Source organism: Eleutherodactylus coqui, chromosome 1 (assembly GCF_035609145.1).
Source record: "Eleutherodactylus coqui strain aEleCoq1 chromosome 1, aEleCoq1.hap1, whole genome shotgun sequence".
NCBI lineage: Eukaryota > Metazoa > Chordata > Amphibia > Anura > Eleutherodactylidae > Eleutherodactylus > Eleutherodactylus coqui.
This window is the reverse complement of record NC_089837.1, coordinates 106,434,630-106,453,840: the sequence shown is the minus strand read 5'-3', so window position 1 is coordinate 106,453,840 and position 19,211 is coordinate 106,434,630. Positions and strand designations below refer to the sequence as shown.

Genomic DNA, 19,211 nt, shown 5'->3' with positions numbered 1-19,211 from the left:
CAGCATTTTAAAATGCATGGTACAGCATTTTTTAATGCACCCCATCAGTGTGATGGGTGATGATGTGCATTAAAAAGCACTAAAACACATGAAAATAGAGTGAAAAACATTCAAAAATCGTGGCGTTGGAAACACTGCATTCGAGCGCTGGTTTGTGAAGCCCCATTGAAATCAATTAGAGCGTTTCAAATGCTGCGCTAACGGCGGTAAAAAGTGGGCTGTACGCACAAGATGCAGAAAATAGAACCCACTGATTTCAATTAGTTCACTCATATGCGTGTATTTAGTGTGCGCAATTCTATCACGCAAGAAAATATAAAGCATACTCTATTTTCCTGCACATTAGTGCTCACATCTTGAACTCATTAAATTAATTGGCCATTTTAATGGCTGAGAGCATCGGTGCGTGTTTTTTTGCACGTGCGATTGGACACGCCTTGCGCACGCAAAAAATACAGTAAAAAAGCACTTGCATTTTTTTTGCCTGCATGCAAGATGAAATCAAACACAAACAAGCATTTGTTGATTTGTCGGCTCATCGCTGAGCATATTTACATTGGGAACTGATCAGGAACGAACATTTCTACAAACGCTCATCTGGTTGACATCAGCAGGGTCCTAAGAAGCAGCTAGGATCTGTCAGAAGTGGTATTGCCTGGTAATATGGCATTATTTAAGACAGTGAGCTATCATGATGCACAAAGGAAACCGCTCAAGGACAGATTCAGCTCTGCTACATCTGCACAGTAAAAGTCAAAAAGCAGCTAAACTTTCAAAAAGTGGTTTTAGGCTACAAGGAGTGACATTTATCCTGCAAAGAGCTGTCAGTGCGACGTCACATAATGTAGTACTATTCAAATGCATTACATCACACCCGTCAGCTTCACAAGTGGGAACCAATTCAGCCGTGACGGGACTTGCTGCAACGCACGGTGATAGTCAGCTGTTCTAGACTCAATTTACCCCCTTTAGGAAAAATATAATGATTTTTAAGGAGGAGGAAAAAAAGGCAAAAAACTGTACATTTATTGGTATTTGGTCCTAGCACTGTGCACTAATGAACAATATGTCATCCTGATAAATAACTGGCGCTATAACAATGGCATCCTCACTAGTCAATGCTTCTTAGACTAAAGATACATGTTCAGTTATTGAAGTCACGGGTATTATGTGGGGTAAGTATTATAATACATTACATGCAGATGTCACCTTGCCATAGACTAAAACAATTTCATTCCACTTTTGACATGCTTCTAGGCTCATATTAGTGCAGGCAGAGGTCCGCCAATAACTGCTCATTAGCACTAATTCAGAATGACATCAATATTCCTTAGAGATCATTAGAACTATCCGTCTAATTACCACAGTTTACTTTGTAAATCAGTGACTGGAAGGTAATTTGGGGAAGTTTTACCCATGTGCTCCTTCCCTCTAACCATGCTCCATGTCATAATAATAGTAATAGAAGAACAGTAAACGGCACTAATTACTAATAAGTACTCTAAACAATTACTATATGTCGATAAGCAGCGACAAAATGTGATTGCTCCCAGCAAGAGAAACCAAGTAATCTGGTAGATACGATACCTTTTAATGGCTAACAAAAATACATGATGTTATAGCTAGCTTTTGAAGCTACTTAGGGTATTTTTGTTAGCCATTAAAAGGTATCATATCTACAAGATTACTTGGTTTCTCTTGCTAAGAACAATCACACTTTACTCTACTTGCTAACACCGTACCAAACCTTTTTCGTATAAGCAATGCATATCCCGGAGAATGGGAGAGCCCAGAACTCTTATAGTTCCTGTAGAACCTTGGCGGGTCTCCACCATAGTAAGGGGATATTCACATGTAGCAGATTTGTTGCAGAAAAACATCATCTGATGGGACTAATTTAGCAACGAGCACACAAGTCCGAGTCAGAGGATTGGGACAGTCACAGAAATTGCTTAATACCTAAAATTTACCCTAATACCACTTGTATCTTTCACTTGTTGCATCCTCAAATTAACACCAGAGACATCTAACATTTTCCATAAATACAACTATTATATTTTTACCAGTGGTGATAAAGGGGAATTAATGTCAAGATATGAAAAGCAATAGGACCGAAATGGTTGCAAATATCGTTCATGCGCATTGTTGCACATCTATTTTCTTGTCTGGCAGCTATGGTTGTATCATATCAACGAACAATAGAAATCAGAGTGTTTGGAGCCAATTATATTATCAAACCATAAACACAATGATTATTATTACATATACCATACAAAGCCAATTTAAGAATCTTACACATCATTGGATAGGCTATAGAAATATATATATATTATTTTTTATATATATATATATATATATATATTTATATGTATGTGTGTGTGTGTGTAGCAAATGCTCTGTGGATGTAAGTTGAAGACTAACAGTTCAGTATGCAATCCGTATAGTTATAGAGTTTATCATAACTATACCTGAGAATAGGATTATGCATTTACCCTGTTTCCCTGAAAATAAGATATAGTATGATTTTCCTGAATTTTTGAGGATGCAAAATGATTTTTCAGGCTTTTTGAGGATGCTTGAAATATAAGTCCTACTCCAAAATTAAGCCCTGCTAACAGTTAATTAAAAAAGTCAATTTAAATAGTGTCCAGGCACCTATACATGTAAAAAAGTTAAACCTTTTTGAACAAAAATTAATATAAAACACTGTCTTATTTTCAGTATTTTACTTGGCTGCAGATCGACAACCTTCATACTACTATACATCCTCAGCAACCACATGTGAACCAACAACGAACAGTCAATAAAAACAAATCAAGCTCATTTTATGTAAAATTACGGAGGAAAAGATATTCCTAAAACAGTCCTGTCTCTAATTATCAAAATGAATACTGTGTAAAAACACAGTCCAAGTGGCACAACAGTAGTAGTAGTAGCAAAGTGGTTAATAATAAGGAAGAACTAATCAGAGACACTTATTTGTACAATTATATGTAAAAAAAAAAATCAGAAAAATGTACCTAATTGTATTTCATCTAAACTTTACAATTCGTTATTCTAGAATGAGATAATTGCAAATTGCAGGGGAATGTTTTAAATTTTATATTTTAGTGGCTCAAAATTTTATTCCATCAAATTGTTTTTAGATCTCATCTTCTTGCGTGGTTTTAGTAAACGGAGGTCATAAAAAAAATAATGTATCTACATACATATAGGTGCAACAAAGAAAGTTTAACTTTCTGTGACAAGTTAGCTTATCTGAAGCCACTATAAAGCGATTGTCTTCCTATCTTCACACAACAAACCCATTATAAAGCAATTAAAGGGTAAACAACCAAAAGTTATCAGAACATGCTAAAAGTCATATTTAGTTCATTACTGAATGTTTACAGGAATGTTTGTAAGAGCCACAACTTTGACACATGGAAACTCAAATTTAAACTAAAGTCAATTTTTAAAATCTAATTGAATTTTAAAAGTTACATTTTCGAGCAAAAAATATCTAACGGATGGCGTTTCTATAAATCGTTACTGTGTATTAATAATTTCATAATGCAGTATTAAATTCGAAGGGTCTTGTGCTTGGGTTGAGTGTTTGAAGTCTAATTAATCTGACTCCAGTTATATAGACACCAGTGATCAGCCAAAAATCCACAAAGGGGCTTAGTGGTCAAATAGGATTTTCCAAGTCAGATACATTGAAATGATCCTCCTTTGATCTCATTACATACCAATAACAATGGCAGATAAAACACAAGAAGCAAAGCCACTGGCTCTTTGAGAAGTGACAAAAGTATCAACAAACAACTACTTAATCAATATTTGCCCAGAGAGACTACTTAAAAACATCCCATTCACATTATAATGTCTGCTTGTAAAACCACTGTAAAGTCACCCCTAAGATGAGCTATTAAAACAACTTAATTACCTTTTACTGTCCTCTTTGCTGTATATATACTCAGGATTAACCATATGTCTGCTGCATGCCACCAGGACCTGTGGCCTATGTACTGAACACCGGCTGGCATGCTGCAACTTTACATGGGCAGGGCCCATTTCATGGATTATGGGCAGTACATTACAGGGAGGGTTTAAACATTGTGATTTATTCTGACTTCATCCAGGAATATTGGGGGACTTTATCCTGACTCCTGAGCGTTTTTTTTAAGTCAGTTTTGCTGGAGGCAGCATTGCCTTTGTTTGCAATAAACGTATCAAAAAGTCATGACGTATGAGAAATTAGTTACAACTTACAACAGTCTGGGTTGCTGGGTAAAGTGGAGTCATGATATTGCGCCACCTCTTCCCCGGAGTTAGGCTGGGTTCACACAGGGCGGATTTGCCGCGGAAATTCCGTGCAGAATTTCACCGCAGCAAATCCACATGCGGCCACTAATCCAAGGATTAGCCAGCCATGTGGACGAGATTTCTGAGAAATCTCGTCCACACAGGACAGCAAATCCACTACGGCTGAGTCGGCAGAAGCTGCTGCTGCGGCGCGAATTTGCCGACCGCAGCATGTCTATTTTTTTTTCCCCTGCAGCCGCGCTCTCCTCTTTTTTCGCTGCGGCCAAACCGTGACATTTCTGTCGGGAATCCGCCCTGTGTGACCGTGGCCTTAAGATGTACCAGATTTTACATCTGTTTAAAAAGTTGCAAATAATAAATCTGTAGAAAAGCCTCTTTTAAAAAAAGTAGGGTGAAAAGCAATCTGACATTTTAAAACTATCATCAGACTGGATCCAGCTGTAGTGATCACCACATGTAAACAGCCGAGGAATGACTGCAATCAATATTATTAAGGTCTCCTGCACACGAATGGATTTGCATTGTGCAATCCGCGGTCAGCGTCTGAACCGTGGATTCACAGCAAATACCATTCGTTACATCCTATGGAAAACCGCTGCTTTCTGCACACTTGCAAAAACATTGCGGTTTCCATGAACAGGGGAAAAATCGCAGCATGTTCCATTTTTCAACTCAATGGAAGATCTCCAACCCGCGGCCCTTGACATTGTAGAAAGATTGTGGGTACCCGTGTCATTGCCTAGCGACGCACGGGAAAAGCAGGGATTTAGAGAAAAACACTGTACTGCGCATGTCCGATGGCGAGCCATGTGAACCAGTCACAGTACACGAAAAGAAGACAAGAAGCAGGTACACGTGGACACTGGCTGGGCTCACTGCAGGCTTCTGCATGCGGAATCCGACCCGTTTGTGTGCAGCCGGCCTAAAGGGAACTTGTCATCTCCGAACAGCACCATAACAGTTATGGTGCTATTTGGGAAAGTGACAGTGAGCCAGGGGATGTAATTTTTATACTCACCCACTCCTCTGTTCCCACGGTGTCTTCTGGTGGAGTCCATCTATAGGCTGAAAATCTGACTCTTTTCACCTTGCCATAGACTTCTTTGAGGCGGAATATGTGAGCAGTAGTGTGAAAAGAGTCAGACTGGAGGACTCTGCAGAGACGGAGTAGTGGATGAATCTAAAAAATGACATCCCCTGACTCCCCTTCACTTCCCTGAACAACTTAACCTAAGGTACCTTTACATGGGATGACTGTTAGCCGTATAGGCACCCGACAGCCGTCCTATGGGCCACTGCTCCACTATTGCCCCTGTGCCTTTTACTGGAGCTATAGTAGTTTAAGTGAATGCAGGTGGCTCGGTCGGGGATTATCCCAGCCACCCGCCTCCATTCACTGCAAACAGAAGGCATTCAAAGATTGAGCGGCTCCTGTTTAGATGGTCTAACAGTTGCTTGGTTTTTAGTTTTGCTAAAAACTAAGAGACTTTGACGCATGAGCAAATTCTTGCTCAGTGCCCCATCAGTGGCGGCGTGTCCATAGGACCATTATCACCTGAATTTGCTGTTTCCAGTGATAATTCAAGTGATATTCGACCCGTGTAAAGGTACCTTCAGTTCATAGGGATGTGTAGAGGTGACTGGTTCCCCTTAAGTTTCATCCATGTACAACCAAAAACAGATAAATATCTACCTGAATGATACTCGAATATCTGCTGCGGATGTGCTAGCGGATCGGCACGAGAACTAATCCCATTGTCATTCAGTGGGGCTAATCTGGGAATACTCTGTATATTGCACATGCATAAACTATATTCTGTGCTGTTATATGCTTTCGCATTTGAAAAACCCCATTCACTTGCATTGGATGCAAAATGTTAAAGTCCTAAACATATGAAGATAGCCTAAAGAGTCAGACTACACGCCAGATCTTCGTAGATTTCTTCTATATAACTCTAACCTTAGCTATATAAGAGGAAATACTGTCCTACTCAAAAACATGAATGATGCAAGTTATACAACACTAGCCATCTATGGTCCTTGTAGAATAGTGTGTCTCAGCATCCCTAAACCAAGTACCTCTAATCACATCGATTACATCAAAGGACCTCCATGACAATGGTCATACATGGCACCTACACCTATGAAATGAACAGTATGAAGAGAGTATAAGAGGTGGCAGAATAGCAGATGAGCAGAATATTTCTGCAAGACGCTTTGAAAGACGCAGAAAATTCCACCCCAAAATACGCATGTAGACATGTGGGTATTGGAGAAGAATTCCGCAGCTGCAGATTTAGCTACGTCTTTTAGTGTATCTTGCGGAAATATTCTGCTCACCTGAAGGTACCCTAAAGCGCCCTACACACGAGCAGGTGGGATACCGCAGCAGAATCTGTCCCTGGCAGCAGCAGCGTCCGCGCATACCTGCTTTCTTGTTCTCTTCTCCATCCTGCGGATGGTCCGCACGGTTTCCCATCGGACATGCACAGTACGGATTTTTCTTTTAACTGCTGCTTTTCCCGCATCATCGCCTAGCGATAACGTAGAATCCAAGACCTTTCCACAATGCCATTGCAAAGGGGCCGCAGGTTGGATGGCTTCCATTGACTTCAATGGAAGCCATCCATGCGGAATCCGCACAGAAATCGTGCATGCTGCGATTTTTTCTCCATGAGCAGAAAATCTGATGCTATAGCTTTCTATGGCATTGTTCATGGCATCTGATATCAGTTTTGATGCCTCCCCGTGTAGTATTGCATGCAACCTTCTTCTGTCTGGCTATGAACACTAGAGTGATGCTCAAAGTGCAGAAAAATGACATCAGTTGCATCTGACTCCAGTATATAACCACTGACCGGACACAACTGATATATAGGAACCCAATCTAGGTACTCCCTACAGACATGCCGTGGAATCCCTGGAGTACATCTGCCACAGGTTTAGAACTACGGGTTCTTTTACATGGAGCAAGAAATCATAGGATTTTCTCCAGCAATCAATAAAAATCATTACGAAAGCACTGAACCTTGAATCAAGTATAAGGTGCTTGAATACAAATTTATCAAGTAGCCCCACAGAGGTGTAACTTGAAGCTCCCGGGCCCCAATGCAAAATCTGTAACATGGCATCCAACTATAATGCTTTATCCATAGTACTGGGCTCCCTATATGGAGAAGAGAGGCCTTATGGGCCCCCTAAGGCTCCTGGGCCCAGGTACCCTGCATCCCCTATAGTTACGCCATTGCCCGCATTTACTGGGCTTTGTAGTTCTACAGCAACAGAAAGCTCTCAACTTGCCATGTATATAAATCAGCGTAATATATGCATGCAGTAATATACATTAAATCAACAAGTAGACGCTGGAAATTGTCTCCAGAACTCGTCTGTGCTGCCATGCAGGGCTAAACATTAGCACATGTTTGTAGAAGGAAAGTAAGTCACTTCTGCTGAAGGTGGAAAATCAGAACTAAGCACTTATAATAAGCTGCAGAACTACAGAAGGCATAATGCACTATATAGTGCGGCCATAGAGGGTTACTCTCACTGGTGGGAGTACCAATGTGCATCCTTGAGGACCTTTCCCATTGGAAGGAATAGGCTGAGCGCTGTCACTGGTTGCTACAGCAGCTTTATGGGACACCACAGCTGCCTGTAAATAGACAGCGGAGACGTGAGCCAGTGGCGGCGGAGCGGAGAAAGGTGAGTAACTGCTGATTTTTTATTTTAATGCATAAAGGACAAGGTGAAAAGGGGGTTCCTTGACTCGGACAACCCCTTGAACGCCTTGTTCCCATATACTGTATGTGTGTTTTTTTACCAGTATGGTAGTGAAACACTGGAGGGGAAACTAATGCCAGAACTGATTCCATAGTTCACATGCAACGTTCTTCTGTCCGCGGAATCGATGCACAAGGTGCAAAAAATGTTATCAGTTGCATCTTGGCTGAGGCAAAAAAACAGCTGGATGTAAATGATATAAGTAAACCCCCCTATGTAGTCACACTATGAGCGAAGGAAACTACTGAATATTGTATATGTTGATTTGTTGCATACCGCCATGCCAATATATGATATGAGCCGGTAGGGATATTAAAATATGAGGATAGAGCATATAATATAAACTAGTTGGGAAAATCTGCATGACATATAATGTCAACACAGAACGTACTGTACAATGGGGTAGCTGTGAGAAATCTATATTGTATATCAGCGCAGGGCGTATAATTGATGGGGGCACGGCATGTTGTATATTGTGCATTCAAAAGGTCTATAGTGAGTGCAATATGGATGATGGGCACTATCAACATGACCATCTTGCCTTCACACTAATAAGCAACAAGTTGAAAGCTGAGGAACAAGTCCCTTATTGTCAGGTTACATGTAAATATTTAAGATCTGCACTGGCGGTCGTGTGTCATATACAACACTGCTCTGTTGTCCGCATCCTCTGACCACAACTACTCTTTCCCTGAAGAGCGGGAGCCACCATCCAGCAACAGATACATGCCTGTGTCCGCCAGTTCCTGCTGTCTCAAGAGGGTCACTTACACCATCAGCACTTATGATAAACACTGACCTATAGGGGCTTATTTACTGACACTGTCTAAAACTTAGTGCAAACTTAGACTAGAAAGTCTTAAATTGCGCCATATTCATCACAGTAGCTCTGCTGGATGATAAACCTGTTGATTTTTAACACTGTCTAGTTTAAGTTTGGAACACCTTTTAGTTGGCCTAGTTTACGCCAAAACTTGTCCAAATTTTTGGCACAATTTAGGCCATGTCCCATTTACACAAAGCAAGGTTCCCTTGTCAGATGCAAAAAAAAAGAGTGTCCCAATAAGATTTATCATATGCGCAATTGTTTTTTAATTGTTCTGACTTTTTGGCTATGCATACGCCTATGGTGCACCTAATTCTTCAAAATGTCACACGTAGTATGTTAAATGAGGTGCAAATAACTTCTTTACTTGCGATGTGAAAGTTTGTTCTGAAAATACGCCTCCTCAGCACTGGAGTAGCTGGGCACCTTTCATGCAACTAAGTCACACATTATAAACTGCGGTGCCACCTAAACTATGCCCTCAAATTTAGACTGAAATGAAAATGGCGTAATCTGGCGTAGAGGTTGAAAAAAAAAACAGGAGCAGAAGGTTCATAAATCAGTAACTGGAGCAGAAAATGTCATATTTAGGACATAATCCAGGCGTGATGCTTTGATAAATCTCCCCTATAGTAAATGTAGTGTAAAGAATGTTCAACAGTTTTCTGCCACAATTTGCACCAGAAAACTGTTGAATTTTCGATAGTAAATAAGCTGCATAGTTTACATAGTTTGACCATCAAGATCTGAAAAGAAGAATCCCCGTTAACTCTGGTTGATCCATATGCAGGCCCCCATAAAACATAGTCCACTTTGGATTTAGAACATTGATAGTAAGTTGCTCCCGACCAGTGTTGCCAACTGTATGTTAATTTCTGGACAGTCCATATAAATGGAGGTAATCCGTAAAAATAAATAGTGTATTTGTACTTTTTTTCAGATTGTTTTGAGTGTAATTATCATTTTACAGATCACATCAGTGTCTGAGTTATAAACATACAGCATGCTACTATTTTCCAATTTATTCATAAAAAATGTTTGCTAGCCATTAATTTTGGACAGGTGGTCTAGAAAAATGAAAAAACACATAAAGTTGGCATCCCTTGTCTTGACCCCTAGCGGTGATAAGACTGAGCCAAAGTTCGACCAAGTGTCTTTATAGACAGTATGCAAGCAACTTTTATAATACACAATGTTGTTTCAAGAAAGCCAATCCTTTATTCTATTAGTTCTTTCACTGTCCCCTGCACCTCCCTCTTGTGTCTGACTCCGCGGACACTTTATGTTGCCCCCTTTTGGCAGATATAACGTCTGCGATGGAGGAAAAGGGGTTAAATAAAAGAAATAAGGGGAGGCTGCAGAAATTTCACGAATGTTCGCCCGGGGCTACAGAGGGCGGGGATGGTGCGAGATGAAAGTGAGAGAGGAAGAAAGGAGTCAATTTAATCTGCCTACAGAACTCTCACATAGGGAAGAGTTAGCAGAGAGTCTATTGGGGCTGAGCGCCTGACCAGGGACAAATGCATTGTGACGCCGCCTGGGGGCCAGATCCACTCTGCATGGGGGAACAGAGGGACCCATTCAGCTGCCTAGCCCGGAATACACTGAGCAGAGCTGTAAATGTCACACTGAGAAGCTACAGAAATATTTACAGGACCCAATCAAGACAAAGTGGATGATGGGGACACAGAGAACCAAAAGTCAGGTTATCTCCCATTATAGCAAATCAGTGGCCAACACTCACTCCACACGGCGAGGCCTACAATACTCTAATAGAGCAGTATTCTTCTCAGGGACGTCACAACATCAAGCTGATAGATTTATATAAAGTACATCATTAATAATAAGTGATATTTAAATATGCAAAAGTCTGAAATACATATATGGAAATGTTACAGCCTCTGTGTAGCTTTATAAGAGGGAACACTAGACCTCCCTAAAAATAAAGCAAAAATCAGGAGTCCCATAGAAAACGTATCACATTATTGGCAACTTTTATATACAGTACTAGTGGGTCTCAGCTAATTATTCTACATGGCCCTCAACATGTTCTTTAGAGCAATTACTACTGATTGGAGAACATTTGCTGTAAATGTCATTTAATAGAGTTAATAAACTCTTTATTGGGGGAATTACAACACAGTATTTGGATGGATTTCTAACTTTTCTTGGCCAGAAGCAATCTGTGTAAAACGCCCTTCAGACGTAAAATACAAGAGTAGCACACAACAAAGACCAAGCGACGTACTGTTCACTATACACAGATGTATATACTGCTTCTGACAAACCCACCATTCACCAACTGAGCAGCTAATAAACATTTACATAGGTAAGAAGGACAAGCAGGGGTGCTTTATAGCTAGCATCCAATATCAAGAGGAAAGCACAGATTGCTTTAGGGTATCACCCTGCAGTCACCCTACAGGCCCCATACTGACCTACAATGAGTGCTTGATGGAACATCCGCATTTGCACTTTTTCGTGAACCTGCAAGGCTGAGGTCCCCATATACCAGTTGTGTCCAGTCAATGGTTTGCCACCAGAGTAGGATACAACTGATGCCATTTTCATGCATTTCTTGTACCTGTCCAGCATCCATAGCCGGACCGGAAAATGCTGCATGCAATATTTTTCTATTCAGTGCAAGGAGGCATCCGGCATCAAAAAGCTGCAACAATCTGTCCCATAGCAAACTATAGGATCAGTTCTAGCTCCAGTTTCCTTCCAGTGTTTTACGACAATGCCACAGGGAAAAAAAGTCAGACTTCTGCGTATACAGGACCCCAGCCTTAGTTTTACATTCAGCAGAATTGGAAAATTGGTCCTCTTGTTTTTGCATTACATTGATGTTTTCACATTGAGGATTGGACAACTGTTGCAAACAATGCATCCCCATATTCTGCACAGAACACCATATAGGTTCACACGACTACAGGCATTAGAGTGAATGTGACCTGACAACAACTACAGAATCATGTCAAATAACCGTCAAAGTGCACTATGAAGGGTTAATGTATAATGCTGGTAAATGGGAACATTACTTCTCACAGAGCTAATGGCATTTATTTCACAGGCTTTGGAGATGGCTCTACGTCTTGAACTGAAATCAAAAGCAGAGACTAAAAAAAGTTTTCTTTTTAACTCCACTAGTTTTTCCCTAATGATCTCCATTTGTTGTGAAGGCATGGACCAGCAACATATGAAAAAGATGCATTGTCCATGGCCGCAGCTCTCTGACAATAACACAGACTTCTAGTTGGTAATTAAAATAAGGGTTGTGTGTAATTTTGTCTATCTATCTATCTCCTATCTATCTATCTATCTAGTATCTATCTATCTTATTTCCTATCCATGTATCCATCCATCGTCCACGTAGCACTCCTTATGAAGCAGTCATGCATGCAGTACACAAGGGTTAATGGTTCAGTAACTCTCTTTTCACTAGTCCTGTGCACCCTATGACAGCCAGAGACATTTTGTAGGTAAAAGTGGCCTTTTTTCTTCCCCAGTAAAGAGTCCATAAAACTCTCAGTAGCAGTGGCTATTGAATTATTCATCCCTCATTGCAAGCCCATAATGTCTTTTCTGAGGCTTTTGTGAGGCAGCTTTCTCACTCTTTTCTCCTTGAATTATAAGAAAGGCAGGCCTTCCTTTGTCCATGCCAAGCTGCTTCTAGCTGAAGCTTTGTCTGAGCAGAGCTAAAGTGTGAGTTTCAATGGACTCTCCTCCCTTTGTCCCCCAAGTTCATCTCCAAGCGTAGATCGTGTATGGAGAGGCTCCTTTGTCATCCATGGAAAAGTTGTACAAATGTTTGACCAGCTCATTTGGTACTTTTTGTCCCCTCTAGTGCCTATATGCAGATACTACTCACATTAATACAGCCAGGCTTATACTGCCTCTTTACACCGAGGAATGGACAGGCTGCACTCACTGTCAAAGAGGTCTCAAGCTGAGTCAACCTGCCCTAAGTTGAGTCTACCTTCCCTAAGCTGAGTCTACCTATCCTAAGTTAGGTCTACCTATCTGAAGCTAGGTCTACCTGTCCAAGGTGATGTCTAACTATTTCAAAGTGAGTCCACCTGTTCCAAACAGATATCACTTGAATGGGTTTGTTTGCCTCGAGCAATTTTTTTTCTTCAGACCGATAGTCCGAATTTGAAAAATCACTGCATGCCCTATTCTTGTCTGATTCTCGTCTGTGTCTCCTGCACATCGGACAGCACAAAGATGGGGTGTCCATGTGCTGTCCAATGTGAGTTGCACCCAAGAATCTCAGGTGCAACTCACTCTTGGTCGTGTGAATATGGCCAAGGTGGAGGTCTAATTTCAAGTTGGTACTATTTCTTAACATATATCTACCAGCTTCGCTTTTCTAGACCAATAACTCTGTGCTTAGGCCGAGTTCCCATATACCCAACCATCCAGTCCTTTCTCTTTTCAGCATTAAAGTGAAACGCTAGAAGGAAACTGGTGTCAAAACTGATCCTGTAGTTCTCTATGAGACAGTTCAAGACATCCAATACATCAGTTTTGATGCCAGATGTCTCCCGGCACTGGATAGAAAAATGTTGCATACAGCGTTTTTCTATCCAGCTATGGATGCTGGTTCGGTGCAAAAAGTGCACCAAAAAGGCATCAGTTGTGAAAACACTCGCTATACACTACTGATGAATGGGAGCCCAACCTTAAAACTTAGCAATTACAAAAAAATATTTAACATCAAATATTATCTTAAATAATACAATAAAATATACAAAAATAGAATGCAACTCTATACACAGGCTGGTTCAAAAAATTGTAAAAGCACACAACATGAGAAATATCCGCTTAAAAGCCCCATTAATAGATTTATATAGTCATGTTTAACTTCTGTAGTCACATTAGGTGCTCAAACTGGTCACCATTAACATCCAGACACTTCTGATTTTGGCGAAACACTGCACAAATAACATTGGTTATAGCGTCCACCGAGACTGTCAAGCGTGCCTCCGCCACTTTATTTGACCCTCCGGAAGGCCACATGACGACTTTAGTGATCATGTGACCACTGACATCTTCAGCGACAAGATAATACTACATATTGCTGCCCTAATTCAATTCAGATTTTAAGGTAATAAATATAAGATAGATGGATGTGTGGGTGTATATATACATATGACTGACAGCAAACAAATAACACAGTCTATCTGATCCACCTTTATATTAATTAGTTCCCTTTTATTTCCCTCTTAGGATAGATATATGTTTATCCCAGGCATACTTAAAGGAGTATTCCGGGTGTGAAACGATTTTTCAAAAATTCCATATAAGAAAGCTGTTTGCGCCATGTTATGCTGTTCATTGGTATAAATCGAATAGCCATTACCTTCTTATCCTGTCCTGAGGCCTCCTTTGCATGACCATATGCGTTTTAACGTTCACCCGTACGCACCGTAACATTGCATAAATGAAGAATAGCCGTGATCAAGTCCCGATCTTAATTAGTGGATTTTCGTCCATTCACACGGGAAGCTGCGGCATATTGGCAAAGAAATACGCTTCAGCGTGGAAATCCCTCGATTGACAGAAATCCTCGAAATAACTACTAATGCTTAAATATAGCCAGCAAGCTTCTTTTCCCAGCGTTGGGTGCAGGAAAACCCCCTCCGTTTTTTCAGCTTACATAAGAATCTATGGGAGCTTCCAGCGTATCTCGGGATAAGATAGGGCAAGACCTATCTTTTGACACAACGTATAAACTCGGCAACCAAAATGGTCATCGATGTGCTATTTTTCATGGCGCAATTTTTTTTTACGCCGTCAAAAATAGTTCATCTGAATTAATAGATTAGAATCTAATGCTTCGGATGGTCACGATTTTTGCCAGATTTTTTGACGCGGTTAAATAACTGCGTATACACGGTCATGTAAATAAGGCCTGAAATTACATTTCTCACAATTTCCCAATCTGTACTTCCTTCCTGTGCATCCCCTCTAAGTGCTACCCGGTTATTGGGCAGCAATCTGGTCTCAATAGAAAAAAAGCCGTCCCTGGTTTTTCCTACTGAGCGGACCCAACCTATAACGTTGGAATGCCTACAGGTCGTATCCAGGACAACCTGGGAATAAACACTTCTGTAGCGCCAGGAGAAGGTAATGGTTTATAGAACTACAGACACATAATCCAAAGCAGGACCGCAAACTTCGATAACCTTTGGTTATCATATATTAGACAGCAAATTTTCATAACCGGAATACCCCTTTAAATTTACTTAATGTTGATTTTTCAATGCGTATACATATACCTATATATATATATATATATATATATATATATATATATATATATATGTATGTATGTGTATATATATATATATATATATATATATATATATACTGTATGTGCGTGTATATATATATATATATATATATATATATATATATATACACACACACATACATATGGTTATATTAAATACCCACTACGCATGTAGGAATTACGTGATTTCTGTTTCCAATTTATTTTAGGACAAATGTTTCTTTTAGAATTGAATTATTATCAAAGCCCCTAAACAGCTGAAATAAGTTTGCGTATAGTGAAGGAAGTATATGATTTCAATATTTACTGTTGCTGGGCTCACATGCACTGAAGGGGTTAAGATGAGGGCACAATCTGGGAGAGTGGACCTTCAAATGAATGGAGAAGGAGAAGAATGGGCTAATGGGCTAAAAAAAAAAGTTGAGTCGGATGACAGTTACAGATACTCTTTAATATAACTTCTGAAGAAAACAGAAAGGTTGTGGTGGCCCCCTCCCCAATCGCAGTTCCTCACAGAACACAATTTGGAACTCCTGTGGTTTCCTATTGATGTCCAAAACTAAGCTGCAAGGCTCTGTAAAGTTTCTTTCCCATTATTAACCCCTCCCATCCCCCATATGACCATCTTCTCTTCCCAACCTATGACAATACCCAGGTCTCCTTAGAGGTAGACTGGGAAATGGAAGCCTTTGATCTGTGCTAATAGGTGTAAAAGGAACAATTGCCCTGACACCTTGGTTACACATTACCACTGATTACAGCTATAAACACAACACAAATCAGTACTTTACAATGTCCAATGTACATTTGCAGCAGACAAAACACAACAGGAAAACTCTCCATGATCACATATACAATGGAAAACATATAGTCCCTCCAGCAACTAAAAGGCACAACAGAATCTAAACTTCAAAACCCTGCAACATACTCAAAAATAGCTAAGGAGGAGTAAATCATCCTATACAAAGCAGTATGAGATCTTTATTACACAGACTTGAGCATTCTTGTATATCATGATAGCATTACCAAATAATCAACCATTTGTAATGCTGCAATACTCAACAAGTACAAGACAAGCAACTTATAAGATGCACAATGTAGGGAGTACAACACAAACAACATATAGGGGGGTGCACTGTACCTCTCTCTCTCAGGATCCCATCTATACTGTGTTTTGTCCTCTTCTCTTGCTCCTCCTGCTCCTTTCTCTCTAGATCCACATCATCCTCTTCCCCTTTTCCAAATTTACTCCTCAAAATGCGGCTAATTGAACTGACTGAAGGGGGAAATGTTGTAGCTCCATCAGTGCGATGTATTATTTACTCTATTCACATATATTCTGCAGACATTAGGGTATATTCACACGGTGGGGTTTTTTCAGTCCTGTAAAAATGGACCAATTTTTCATGCAATTTTTTATGCAATTTTTTTTTCAGTTGTGTTGTTTTTCCGCATGATTTTCACCATCCAATTTTTACGCACATAAAACATGATAAGTTTTGCGCACTTTTTTTGTGCTATAAAAACAGATTGCAATCGCATCAAACAAGTGCAATTCCGTTTTTTGAAGGCATCTATAGACTTGAATTTGCGTCCAAAAATTGCAACAAAATAAGACATGCTGCAATTTTTTTTGCTTGGATTGTCCATCTAATTAAAAAATTGTATGTGTGAATATAATCATTTAACATAATATGCTTTATTTCCATCGGAATTTGGTTCAGTTTTTATGAACAGAAAATCGGACGGAAAAGTCTTTTGTGTAAATATACCCTTAACAAGAGATAGGTGGAGACTGTTAGACAGGGAGGTAGATAGTTGTTTTCAGATAGATATCTAGATATGTTGAGAAATACATTCAGGTTAGAGCATATTCACATGGGCCGGGTTTTTTTAAGTCCTGAAAAATCCAACTAATTTTTTGTGCGATTTTTAGTTTTTTTTTGTTTTTTTCCCATTTCTGTGGGTTTTCTGCTTGATTTTCATCCGGTTTGCATTTGTTTTTTTCGCACATAAAAAAAAGCATGATAGGCCAAACGAAATAATTAAATATTCTACACGCTTTTTTGATGGTTAACAAACATGGTTCCATGTGATAAAACAGATTGCAATCACAGTAGACGAGTGCAATCCGTTTTTTTTTATCGCACCCATAGACTTCAATGGTCACATTTCTTCCAAAAATTGCAAAAAAAATAGGACATGCTCCGATTTTTTTTTTTTTGCTCAGACTGTTTGTCCAATTTTTTTAAAAAATCACACCTATGAATGAAACCAATTAAAATAATATGCTTTATTTCCCAATGATTTCAGTCAGATTTTTGGAGTATGATCATCAGATGAAAAATCGTTCATGTGAATATGCCCTTAGATTTATGTTAGGTCTGTAACAAGTGCAAAATGAAGATGGTAATAACGGAAAAATAAAAGTAATACCACAATTACGAACAACTACAATATATAATAAAATACAACTACTTCTATGATAACAATATTATAACATATATACAAAAAATGGTATTTAATAATGTGATCTCTATATTTCCTGCAGAAGTATTCAGTTTCCATCTGCTTCTCCCCAAACGTCAAAACGGAACTTATTAGAAAAATAATAGTATAATGATATTGATGATGATGATGGTAATAATAATACTGTATTACAATTAGGCACATATGTAAATAAATACTTCCTACACAATTATTAATGAGGATTGATTTTCATTTGTTGCTTTTAGTAACATCTCTGGGGGAAACAATTATGTTGAAAACGATCTTATTTTAAATTACTATTATTTTTATTTATCAACATCAATTTAACTGTTTTGAACCAGTCAGGGAGTAAATGTATATAATTATATTGGCTTACGAAAACAGTCCTTCTTATTGTTATTTTTATTTAGTAATAGTTGTAGTAGTTGTGATATTAGTAGTGGAATTCTTGTTACGGTTATTGTTTCTATCGTGATTGCTGTCGTTAATAATCGAGCTTTGCTAACTAAACCGATTAAAATAAATTTCTACAAAAATTGAGAAGTATAATGCCATGTAATTAAAAATCATTAATTACAGGAGCTAATATACTAATAAGATGATGTTGGTTTCGTGACTCCTGGGCAGCACTGGTGCGGTGAATGCTCTGGATGAGCACATTAGGGGGTGTATTAACCTGCAGGCGGCAGGGGATGCAGCACAGACAGTGCTTGTTAATATTTCATGCCTGGGATGGCTCCACTGGTGCAGCGATCAATACATGTAATTGCCTATAAGTGATGCTGCCGCTCTAATAAAGATGGATGATGAGCTGTGGATTGCGGATGGCGGCTCTACCTGACGGGACGCTGTTACGATCACACACCCCGTCCTTCAGCAGCTTATCCCGGATCTCCCAGCTGAACATACCCGGGTTGTCCCTCTTGTACTCCTCGATCTTCTTCTCTACGTCCGGAGTGGTCACCTGCTACAATAACCACACAAGAAAACGAGGGAGTAAAGCAGGCAGCCGACTGATAATCACCGGAAGAGTATACAATATATAGAAATAGTCATATTCTGAAGCACTGAGGAGAAGCAGAAGCCTCCATATGGAGGGAATCATCAAGAGGCATGTTAGTATAAAATACTACTTTCCACTTCCTCTCTTGTTCACAGAATATAAAGATTATAAAAATATAAAGAATTCTGAATTCCCACAAATAACAATATAAAAGTAGCAATAAACAAATAAACAAAAAGATTAATTATTAATAGATAGATATCTGACATCCCACAAGTAGCAATAATGAAAGAGACAGAAAGTAAGAAATGCTAAGACGATAGATAGATAGATAGATAGATAGATAGATAGATAGATAGATAGATAGATAGATATGGGATAGATAGATAGATAGATAGATAGATAGATAGATAGATAGATAGATAGATAGATATGGGATAGATAGATAGATAGATAGATAGATAGATAGATAGATAGATAGATAGATAGATAGATAGATTGAGTTC

General features: G+C 39.3%; 1 protein-coding gene across 4 annotated transcripts in view; it reads right to left on the bottom strand.

Annotated features, from left to right (window-relative positions):
* The window catches only part of PAX3 (paired box 3), a 76,941-nt gene that overhangs the window by 54,513 nt on the left and 3,217 nt on the right, over positions 1-19,211 (bottom strand). For 2 of the 4 annotated variants that reach the window (XM_066598912.1, XM_066598916.1), the window contains exons 3-4: positions 18,540-18,669; positions 16,354-16,488 (exon numbers count right to left, since the gene is read on the bottom strand). In XM_066598912.1, coding sequence (XP_066455009.1) covers positions 16,354-16,488; positions 18,540-18,669 — 265 coding nt within the window. The remainder of the gene's footprint in view (positions 1-16,353; positions 16,489-18,539; positions 18,670-19,211) is intronic. The other 2 variants (XM_066598921.1, XM_066598927.1) reach the window with 1 other exon arrangement.